Source organism: Capricornis sumatraensis, chromosome 10 (genome assembly GCF_032405125.1).
Source record: "Capricornis sumatraensis isolate serow.1 chromosome 10, serow.2, whole genome shotgun sequence".
Lineage (NCBI taxonomy): Eukaryota > Metazoa > Chordata > Mammalia > Artiodactyla > Bovidae > Capricornis > Capricornis sumatraensis.
The window spans coordinates 17,788,303-17,800,311 of NC_091078.1; the positions used below are offsets into that span (position 1 = coordinate 17,788,303).

The 12,009-nt window shown below is 52.7% G+C and overlaps 1 protein-coding gene across 1 annotated transcript in view; it reads right to left on the reverse strand.

Moving 5' to 3' along the window:
- The window catches only part of CDH23 (cadherin related 23), a 388,322-nt gene extending 378,899 nt beyond the window's left edge, over positions 1 to 9,423 (reverse strand). Inside the window, exons 1-2 of the mRNA XM_068981694.1 lie at positions 9,357 to 9,423; positions 2,071 to 2,148 (exon numbers count right to left, since the gene is read on the reverse strand). Coding sequence (XP_068837795.1) covers positions 2,071 to 2,148; positions 9,357 to 9,423 — 145 coding nt within the window. The remainder of the gene's footprint in view (positions 1 to 2,070; positions 2,149 to 9,356) is intronic.
- Between the last annotated feature and the right edge of the window lie 2,586 nt (positions 9,424 to 12,009).

The window sequence follows — 12,009 nt, forward strand, 5'->3', positions numbered from 1 at the left end:
TTCGCTCAAGTGCCATCACCTCCCCCAAACTTCTGCTGCCTCTCCCTGCCCCCAGGGGGATGACCCTCCCCCTTCAGTCCCCACTGGGCCTTAACCAGATGACCAGCACAGCTGCGACGACCCAGGACTCTGGTTTCTTTACCCCTCTGTCAAATTCCTCTCTGAATTCACAGGCCTGGCACAGGGGGGCACCCCGTCTGTATCTGATAAACTGATGAATGAACTGAAAAAAGTAGAACCCCTAATGGTGATAAACGCTGCTAACATTCACCGTTTAGGGACCCATGTGCACTGGGCCTCTGCGCTGCTGGCTCCATGCCAGGTCTGGGTCTGGGGCAGAGCCATGGAGAATCCAGGAGCCCACAAACAACACCCCCGACCCAGCTCAGTGGGGGGAACAGCTCTGCACGGTCCCCAAAAGACTGCCAGCCATCCTCTTCACCCCTCAGAAGGTGCCCTAAGCCTCTGGGAGACCATTCCAGAGAAGCAATCTGCCTCATTCTGGGATAACACTTCAAACCACATCCCTGATCACCAAACCCCAAATCCAGCCTCACAACACTGATGTGTGGGCCTGCTCACCTTCAAAAGAGAGGCTTACTTTCTACACAGTGGCCCCCACAGCCCTAGAAACAGAGCATCACCGGGCCATCGGGACAAGCCCCACAATAATCAGAAACACACCCGCTGTGTCCGGCACCCATCCACCAAAAAAAGGAAGACTGGAAGGGAAGACCTCTGCAGGGGGCTGCTTGTGTGCCCCTGCAAAGAGCAGGGGTGAGTCTGGGGCCCACTAAGGCTCTACTCTTCAAGCAGAGATTTTCTTTGAAGAATTCTGCATTTAGGTTTGGTTTTACATATATGAAAGAGTGCTTTAAATGACCTATTAGGTAAACATCTTCAGAGCCCTCCCCTCTCCAAGCCATCCTGCTTCACTTTCAAGTACAAGTGATGCTCCTGAAAGGTGCACCATGCTGGCCCTTTATGTATACTGCCCCTGGTACACAGCTCCACTCTGAAACCCACAAAGCAGGCAGATCTGAGGGTAAGAAGCCCCAGATTACAAGCACTTTCTCTAAAACAGTCAAGAATGAGAGGACGCAAGAGGGAGTGTTGGTGAATATGACGTGGGGTGGTTTTCCTCTGTGCTCACAGGCTTCCTTGTGGCTCAGATGGTAAAGAATCTGCCTGCGGTACAGGAGACCCGGGCTCAATCCCTGGATGGGGAAGATCCCCTGGAGAAGGGAGTGGCTACCCACTCGAGTATTCTTGCCTGAAGAATTCCATGGACAGAGGAACCTGGCTGGCTACAGTCTGCGGGGTCACAAAGAGTCAGACATGACTGAGTCACACACACACACACACACACACAGAACTAGCGCTGTCCCATCAGCACAGCTTCAAGATGGGTTTGATCAATTCAACCCCATTTATTGAGAAGCCTTGGGATCTCTAGAGCTGAGCTAAGGCCATGGGGCTACGTCTGCCGACCTCCAGCTGCAGGTAAAGGAGCCTGGCCCTTGGGAAGGGCTCACGAGGACAGACCTGGGTGATGAGGTCAGTGAAGTTGGGGCAGGTGGGAGGTGGTGAGGAGCACGGGCCAAGATGCTCATGAGCACTTCCTGCACAGTTTTTGGTTTTTTTTTTTAATGACAAAAAAACAGGCATACCCAGTGCAGAGAAAACTCAGTAATCACAGAAAAGTACAAAAGGCTGCAAATCAAATTATAAGAGCTTCCATCTTCAAATTTTCACAAGGAAGAGGAACAAGCCATTTTGTAGGACAGAATTAACACAGAAGTGAAAGTCAAGCAACTTGGGCTCAATGTGATAAAATCTTTGATACTGAAACCTCCTGTTTTTTTGGAATGGGCCAACACAAGAAGTAGGGAGTGCCCCGTCCCTGGAGGCAACCAAGAAGAGGCCACATGAACACCCATTTGGGTCACCATGGCAGAGGTTCCAATCGCAGGGGGACGATCATCTCCATGTCTAAGATCTCTTTCACTTGTGGGAAAGGAGGCCACCCCACACCACCCAGCATGCCCACTGGCCCTTGTGCCAACTCACCCACAGGCGTATCCTCACTGATCAGCAGGTATGTGTCAAAGAAGTGGTTGGTGAAGAAGGGCAGTCGGTTCACCTGGCCTGGAAGTTGGAGAAGAAGAGCATCAGTCAAGTACCTCATGCCAATTCTATACGTGCTGCAAGGGGCACAGAGTAGGGGCTACCGTGGCCACTGAACCTGCATCCAGTGCCATGGCCCCTGGCAGCTCACTGCTCTGCCCCAAGGCAAACCAAGAGTAACTACGAGGCAGGCAGAAGGCTGTGAGGTCATTTGGTCAGCCAGGCCACCAGCCACGTGTAGCTATTGAGCCCTGGTCCACATCAGGATGTGGTGAAATGTAAAATACACACAGGTTTTTGAAGACCTTCTATGGAAAGTGAAAGTCTCTCAGTGGTGTCCGACTCTTTGCAACCCCATGGACTATACAGTCCATGGAATTCTCCAGGCCAGAATAGTGGAGTGGGTAGCCTTTCCCTTCTCTAGCAGATCGCCCTGACCCAGGAATTGAACTGGGGTCTCCTTCATTGCAGGCAGATTCTTCACCAACTGAGCTATCAGGGAAGCCCTGTATGGAAAAGTGAGTATAAAATATCTCATTTGTCTATTATATTGATTATGTGTGGAAATGATAATACTGTAGTTATACTGGATTATGTAAAATACATTATTAATATGAGTCGCACCTGTTTCTTTTCTAATGCAATTCCTAGAAAATTTAAGATCACACTTGTGGCTCACACTGTATTTCTACTGGGCAGCCCAGTTATACACAGAATAGGAGCTTGGTAAGGAAAAGGGCTGTCTACTCTGTTAACCACCGCAACTCTGGTGCCCAGAATTTGGCTTGGCACAGAGCTTCAAAACTCCTTGGAATTTTTCAGAGCAATAGGAGTGTCTTTTCTTATTCATAAGGAGTTCCTTTGACCACATCTAAGTTTATGCAATACTTTGGCCACCTGATATGAAGAAATGACTCATTAGAAAAGACTCTGATGCTGGGAAAGATTCAAGATAGGAGGAGAAACGGACGACAGAGGATGAGAAGGTTGAACGGCATTGCCAACTCAATGGACATGAGTTTATACAAGCTCCGAGAGCTGGTGATGGACAGGGAAGCCTGGCGTGCTGCAGTCCATGGGGTCGCAGAAGTTGGATACAGCTGAGCAACTGAAGTGAAAGTTTAAGCAAATGAGGTGATTTTTTTTTAATTAAAAAAATTTTAAAGTATGTTAATTTACAATGTTGTGTTAATTTCTGGTGAAAGAAAAGTGATTCAGTTCTTTTCATGTTCTTTTCCACTGTATAGTTTATTATAAGATACTGAATATAGGTCCCTGTGGTGTACGGTAGAACCTTCTTATCTACTTATTTTATATAGGGTGGTTTGGGTCTGCTAATTCCAAATTCCTAATTTATCTTCCCCCTACCTTTCCCTAAGCATTAGCTTGCTTTTTACGTCTGTGGGTCTGTTTCTGTTTTGTAAATAAGTTCAGCTCTGTCATATTTCAGATTCCATTATAAGTAGTATCACTGGGAATCTGTCTCTGTCTGCCTGACTTACTTCACTTAGTATGATAAACTCTGGTTGTATCCATGTAACTGCAAATGGCATTATTGCATCCATTTCACGGCTGAGTAGTATTCCACTGTATATACGCGCCACACCTTCTTTATCCAGTCCTCTGTCGATGGACATTTAGGTTGCTCCCATGTCTTGGCTATTGTAAATAATGCTGCTATGAACACTGGGAGGCACGTATCTTTTTGAATTAGAGTTTTCTCCAGATATATGCCCAGGAGTGGGAATGCTGGATCATATGGTAACTATTTTAGGTTTTTAAGGGACTTCCATACTGTTCTCCATAGAGGTTGCACCAATTTACATTCCCCCCAATGGGATAGGAGGGTTCCCTTTTCCCAGTGAGGTGATTTAGAGTGGAGCCTCTACAGAAAACCTCAGGAAGGGGCCAATCACTAAAGACCAAGTGATTTGATGGGAACTTTCAGTCCATCCCCAACCTTAGGGAGGGAAAGAAGGGAGGCTGGAGATTTCCAAGATTTGATGAGCTTCCAGTTTGGTGAACACATCCATGTGCTGGAAGGATGGTGCACCTAGAGAAACACGGAAGCTCCACCTGACCCCAGGCCCCCCCCCGCCCCCCACAGAGCTCATCCCATGCATCTCTTCCATCTGGCTGTTCCTGAGTTGTACGCTTTATGCTTTATACTCAACCAGTAAATGTAATAAGTGACCTATTTTCCTGAGTTCTGTGAGTCATTCTAGCTAACTGAACCTGAGAAGGGCTAGTAGGAAGCCCTGATTTATAGCTTGTTGGTCAGAAGTACAGGTGGCCTGGGACTCACCACTAGCATCTAAAGTACAGCTGAACCCCTAAATCCATGGACTCTGACGCTAACTCCAGGTAGTTAGCATCCGGATTGAACTGAACTGTTGGACACGCAGTCGCTGTCTGGAGAGTTAGAGAACTGGTTGTTGGTATTGGAAAACACCCCAGTAGGCAGGTGAGGGCACTTCCCCCTCTGACCCTGCCAGCCGGGGCTGGGGGGCTGGCCCGTCTCACATGGGGCCAGCATTGTACAGCGCACACGTTAGCGGCTTGTGCTGGGTCTTCCAGGGGCCCTGAATGTGGATGGGCTGCAGCCCTCTCCTCCCTCATTTCCGCAGACCTGGCTCCCTCAGAGTTTAGGCCAGGCCCAGGAACACAGAGGCCAGCACTTCCCTCATTGCCTGAGACCTCCTAGTGGGGAACAGGCAGGACTAGCGGCATTCCCATCCCCACCTGCCTTCACTCAGGCACCAAGCTGTGTCATTTCCGGTTCTGCAAGCACTGGAGACTCTTGCTCCCCTCCTGGCCTGGACCGCTGGCCCTTCTGCCTTCTCTTGCCAAATTCCTAGTCATTCTTCAAGTGTTTGTCTTAGATGTCTCTTCTTCCAGGAAGCCCTCCCTGACCACTGCATTTCATCCACACCCTTACACCGTCTCATATAGGAATCTGGGGCTCCTCTCATACACAACAGCCTCAGAAACAGGCCAGTGGTCAAGGGCTTCACTTTCATTTGGAACTTCCCTGCACCTCTTCCTAGTCATGTGACCTTCCCGAACCTGTTTACTCAGGTGTAAAACAGCGATAACAAGAAGACTTAACTTCTTTGCTGTGCTGGGGATTAAATGAGATTACATACATAAAGCTCTTAGCATCATGCTCTCGAACACAGCGAGCACTCGATAAGTGGTAGCTATGATTAACACCAAGATGGTTAGATATCATCACTGACTCAATGGACGTGAATTTGAGCAAACTCTGGGAGATAGTAGAGGACACGAGAGCCTGGCATGCTATAGTCCATGGGGTCGCAAAAAGTCAGACACGACTCAGCGACCGAACAGCAACAAAAATTAATGACAGTACTTCCCATGCAGCCAGAGGGGGATGGATCCCTGCTGGGGGCCTTGGGCTCCCTGATGGAAAGTGGCTGAGCCAGGGGAGAAGGCTCAGGGGTGCCCAGAGAATCTAGGGTGGGCTCAGGCTGGTGGGAGAGGGAAATCAGCCAGGAAAAAGATCACCCGCAGCAGGATCGTTCTTTTTCAAATTTTGTTTCACACAACCTGCCAATAATCAGCCATTGAGAGTCCTGCATGGGCAGCTGGGCAGAGCCCAGGGGACGTGTGTCGCCTGCCACACACTGAGCAGGACTGAGTTCTGGGAACAGGCTGCTACCCCAGGAAGCCCAGTGGCCTTGGGCTGCCAGTGGGGGCTGGGAAGGTCCTGGGAGGAGTGGGAAAGGGGAGGGCCCACAGGTCACTTGTTCGCCTAAAGACACTTTTAAAGCACGGAGCCTGTGTCCTCCCGCCTCAGGAGCCTCAAGGCCTCTGGCCAAGTGGGAATGTGAGTGAGTGCAGCAAGGGCAGGGATCACGGTGACTTCTGCGAGGAAGGGGAGTCCAGTTGCCTGCAACCACGATGCACCCCTCTGTCTCCACCCCACACAGCTCATTCCCTGCTCTGGCATCTACTGTTCACTGAGCCCTGGATGCCTTCTCCGGACATCCCCGGCCCACTCGCACTGATCCTACCCTACAAAATAGATGTGAGTCCACCAGGTTTAAATGTTTCAAACACACAAAGATCACAGGCCTGAGAGGAGAAGGGAGAAGGCGAATTTGGGCTGCAGGTCCTGGATGACAGGCCTTCCCCACAAAGGCGAGGAAGGGAAAAATTTGAGAAGGAAGCAAAGCTGGGAAGGTGGAAGAGTGGAGCGGTCAAGACACTCAGTGTGGGAAGGACCAGGCGTCCACCAGGCCAGGAAGCACGACCTCACTGAGAGCTGTGGGATGGGACAGGGAATTCTTACAGCTCGGAGAGCACCGCAAGTGGCAGAGCCTGGACTGGAACCAGGAAGGCCCGATTTCAGCCCAAGTCCGCCTCCCCAGGCCTCTGAAGGTACCAAGGCTCTCACTGAGGTCGCGCGGGGTAGAGCCTATGTCCCGCCCCCCAGCTCAAGACTAGAAGGAGCACAGGACGAGGAGCACGGGGCAGCAACCAGGAGCGAGGCCTGGGAAGCCTGGCCACGTGCTGCTGCACGACCTGGGCAAATCGCTCTGCCTCTCCGGCCACCGCTGCCCAGCCTCAAGATAAGGACAACAAGCCCTCACTGCCCTCCCACCCTACAACTCCCTGTCAGAGGAATCCCGTGCACCCCTTCACTGTTACGGTGACTGCAGGGTGGCCCATGGGAGGGCAGCAGTGAGGGGCCTGACATGGCGAAGCCTGGGGGCTCTGCCGTCACACCCCTCACACCCAGTGCCTGTGGGACCCGCAGGAGGCTCACTGGCCAGGCTAGACAAGAGGCAGGGCAGGTCTCTGCAGGCCATCACCTCCTGCCTTCCCAATAAGCCCACAGGCCCACAGCGAGGAATGCCAGGGAGCACACGGATGCAGGGGGGATGCTGGGAGGGGGTGTAGAAATCTTCGGCAGAGAGGACAGACTGACAAAGAGATATGACATTGAGGGGGTGTCTGTCCCTAGGCCTGACCTATCACTGGCTACCAGGAATGGGAGGAGAGATCAGCTGGGGCTACATGGCCCCATCGTGCCTGAGGAACCACACTGGCTGCCCCCCACAGGGCCCAGGAAAGGGGACTGTGCCAGCAATGGCACAGACACATAAATACATACATTACACACACATGCAAAGCAGGCTAGCTCACAGGCAGGCTAGAGAATGGCTGGGTGGCCGAGGGAAAGGCCTTAACTCCTCTGTTTTCTGCACCCCATTTTCCTCCTCTTAGAGAGAGATGCAGATGATAATAAAAGAGCTAACACTTAAGGATGAGATGGTTGGATGGCATCACCGACTCGATGGACATGAGCTTGAGTAAGCTCCGGGAGTTGGTGATGGACAGAGAAGCCTGGCACGCTGCAGTCCATGGGGTAGCAAAGAGTTGGACACAACTGAGCAACTGAGCTGGACTAAACACTTATTTAGCACTTAATATGTGCTAGGCACTATTCTAAGTGCTTGATATACATATTAACTCATCTGGTCACTCTGACAATGTAAGAAGCAGAGTCCTATTGTTCTTCCTATTTTAGAGAGAAGGAAGCTGAAACATGGAGAAGCTAAGAAACTTGCCCAGGAGAACCCCCTGGAGAAGCGGGGCTGGAACGCAGCAGTCCGACTCCACGCTGCTGCCTTGTGCCCACTTAGGATCCATGAAGCACCTCCAATTTAGAGAGCTCAAGGGGAGACTGCCACCCCTTCCAGGAAGGCAGCTGAGCTCTTAGCACCTGCTTTACTTTTACAGGTATATTTCTTTTCAATGGGGGTGGGGAGGGCATGAATGTCAAGGTCACGGAATCCCTGAGAAGGCTGAGGACATCGTCCAGCAAAGCCAGAGGGTCAGAGCTGGTCTCTTGGGCCCCTCACTGAGGCCCCTGTGAATGGGGCAGAGAGGGGCAGGGGCCTGGAGTTTTTGACCAGAGCCCCAGGGGAGGACAGAGTCTGGATGGAGACCCAGCTGGGCCCTGCTCTGTACGACCCTGGGCCAGCTGCTTCTGCAGGCACCAGTTCTCTCCTTTGTGAAGTGGGCCAGGAGTGGAGAGAGGGTCTGAGACCCCTTCCAGATCTGCCCTGAGAGTCTCTGAGGCTGTGCTGTCTTCCTGGGATGCCTGGGTGGGAGTGAGCTCCCCATTGCAGGGGCATTTCAGCAGAGAGCACGCCCAGCCTGGAAGCCAGGACCGGCAACTTTCACGAGACTCTCGGGCAGCAGGACGCCGGCAGCAACCCACCAAGCATGAAGCTCTGGCCTCCTCCAGAGGCTCCTGGCTCCCTGGAGTGGGAGAAGGAGCCGGCCCCACTTAGGAATGTGCTTGTCTGTGTCGCCTGGCACGCTGTTCCCATAGCTCTTCCCTGAGGGCGCCTGGGCCCCTGGGGACACCGAGCCAGCTGTGCCTGCTAGCCTTCCTTCCTGCAGACCAGAGCTGCTTTTCTCTCACTGTCCAGGAGAAGGCAAATGCTTAGGCCTTCCCCGGCCTCCTCCGTGGGCACTGGAGCTGGCACTGACCTGGCTGCTGCAGGGCCAGGGGAAGGAGGGCTGGTCCTCCCTGCAGGGAGGAGAGACTCCTGGCGGCCACACCCTCACTCAGGCTGTTCCCTCCTCCAGGATGCTCTCTGTCCCTCCCTCTTAAACAACTCCTCAGTCTTCAGGGCTCAGATGAAACATCTCCCTTCTGTCGGGCTCTCCTGTGCCCACAGGCTCAATGGAGCTTTTCTTCTGATGGGCTTCTCTGGAGCTCTGTGCAGCCTTTATTACCACTTTATTCACCCTGCTCATAGCAGTTCCACCCATGTCTTTCTCCCCAATGAGACTTGACTCCCGAGAGTGTCACTTCTTCCATACCCCCAGAGTTGGACAAACAGGAGATCCATAGTAGGTGCTCAAAAGACAACCATGGAACTGAAGAGAACCAGGGCCTGTCCCCATATCCCAGAAGGACAGTTCATCGTCACAGAAGCCTCCCTTAGAGCACAAGTATTTCTCAACGCTCCTCCCCTTCCCTCCTGCGTCCCAGGCCCTGGGGATGGCTGGTATTTTCAGCCCTGTGAATCCTACAGAAGCAACTGAGGCCCAGAGAGGGACGTGCGTGCCCAGTCTCACACAGAGCAAGGCTGGTGTGAGTCCCAGAGCACAAACCCCAACCACATATCATCTAGCCCAGCCACCCATGCCTGCTGTGGGGGGAGAAGGCAGAGGGTTAGACTTACCCCAGCATCCAGAAATCAGCACAGAAAGCCAGACCACGAGGCAGCTGGAGGCTACGTGGCACCTCATGGCTCCTGAGGACAAAAGAGGGAGAGGGTGAGAAGCTGCCTATTGGAGCTGCCCTGCTCTTCCAGCTCTTCCACTGCCCACCCCTGCTGCTCCCAGGAGAACTGGGTCTGAGACAGGAGGAGAGGGAACCGAGGCAAATCGGGGTCGGGGGCGGGGAGAGGACATGGGGAAGAAGAGAGGGTCTGCAGCCTGTGGTTTGGTCATGGCCCAATACTGTGTATAGCACAGCGGCCTGAGAGTGACGGAGATGAGGGCACGGGCACCAGTCTCCTCTTTGCCCTCGTGGAGGTGGGTTACATGGCCCGTGGGCAGAGCTCGGGGGCTCAGGGACAGGTCTGTGACATACACTAGGCTCCATGGGTGAAGGAAAGGGCTGGTGCCCGCCACTCTAGGATAGCATCCCTCAAGAGCGATGGAACCTGGTAAGGGGGGACAGACTTAGGACCCAGGTGCTGAACTGGAAGGCAGGTATCTCAGTGTGGTTGGCAGACCCACTGCTCCAACCACCCCCCCCCGCCCCCGCCCAGCCAAAGTGCCCAACAAACATGTCCTTTCCTGTTTTTATATCTGTTTATCATCTCATAACCTTGGATATGAAAGGAAACACCAGGCCACAGTGTCCAAAGAGGCACAGAGAAGGGAGGTAGCTTGCCCAGGGCCCCCAGCAAGTCTGTGGGAAGTTGGATCTGGACTTTTCTGTCTAGCTAAGCTCTAGAGAGATTTGGGACCCGTCAGCCAGAGGCTCAGCAAGGCGGTCTCCCATCTCTAAGCCTTCGGATGTGGCGCTTCACCCCACCCTTCAAGCCCAGCCCCACGACAGCAGGGCCACGGTTCCCTGGTTCCTTCTTTCGCCTGCAGGCCTCCCTGGAGCCCAGCAGCGACGCCAAGAGAGGCCTGCACTCCTCAGCTGGGAATCCCTGCCTCCCACTGAACAGTCTGTTAGTGCTGCCTCACCTCCGTGTCTCAAGTCAAGCCCACTCACCTCCGCATCCCCACGGCCTAGCCAAGGGTCCACACACCCTCCTTCAGGCAGCACTTGCTATGCCCCTCGCATGGGAGGCATTACCCTTCCCAGTTCGTAAGGGTCTGCAGGCTGAGAGCTGTTAACGATTTGCTTGGAGACCCCCAACTAGTGAGTGGTGAGGTCAGCATCTGGACCCAAGGTGACATGCCACCTCCCTCATCAACACATGATCAGGAAAGCCCTGGGGAGGCCAGGGGAGCTGAGCAAAAGGGTTTTGTGGAGAGACTTCTACGTCTCTGCAAGAACTGGGCTGGGGGCTTCAGGAAGGGCCCAGAGTACAGTCCCTTGGTTCCGGACATGAAGCCAGCTCCCTCTCCCAGCCCCGTGCTGAGTTCAGGATGGAGCCTGCCCCACACCACACACAGTGGCCCATGGTACCCCGTGTTTCCCTGGAAGACTGTACTTCAGATGGTCTAATTATCAGGTATGAAACAGAAATGTGGGAAAGAAAAGATTCTAAGATGTTTTCACATCATGAAAGACAAATGCCTCATCATAGCCCTATATTGTCACCCCTTGGTGTTTTCAAGGGTCAAGAGCCTATTCCAGGGGCCCGGCAGGGCACAGAAGTGAGGAGACCCAGTCGTGGGGAAGACGGCTGTTCAGAGGCCACGTGCTCTGTACAAAAGCAACTGCTGCTGATGTGTTTCAGCCAAGAGGGAATGTGGGCCTAGTGTGCCCAAGCTTCCGAGGTTTCTCAACAAAAAGCTGGAAATTTGGCTCTTACTATGAATTCAATTTTTACATGTTGGCAAATAATTCCATTTTATGAGCCAAACATGACCCATCTGATGGCCACAGCAGGCAGCCGGGGCCTGGCATGCGTCCTGCAAGGCCCTTCTCCCGACCCAAGTAGATCCGTTCGCACTACAGACGCACGCCAGTGATGTGGCTGCTGTTTCTCTTTAGGATGACGGAGATACCCTCTACACAAAAGAAACTCGCTTTTCTCATGTCCTGATAACTCACACATAACTCTCCAGGTCGACACTGCTATGTCCACCTCCTCCATTTTCAGAGTTGGGCAATAGCTCCTGGTATGGATGTTCTGTCATGGAGACAAACAGCCCTACTGTTGGGCATCTGGGGGTTTCCAGGTTCTTGCCACACAGGCAATGTCGCAGTGGACATCTCTCCACACGCAACTGGGTTGGGACTTTGCTTTTAATCTTGGTTCTCCAAGAATAGCATTAACGGGCCAATTACATACAACACAGGGCACGTATGTAAACTTCTCTTAGACACTGTCATATTACCTTCCGAAAGGCTGTGGCAATTCCCACCCCCTCCAGCAGTGTAGGAGAGGGCCTCTGTGCCCACCTGGAAGTCATCCCTCTTTTAAATGGCTGCCAATCGGATGCATGAAAAATGGTATGGCCTTGTTGCTTCAATTTGCATTTCCCTAACTGCCAACACGGTTGAACACGATGCCTTTTTCTAAATGTTCAAACCACTTTCCATCTGTTATCTTGTGTTAGCCTATCATATCCTGAGAATAAGCTAGCCAGTACTGCTAGCATTATCCCTGATTTACAAGTGGAGAAACCGAGGCACAGAGCAAT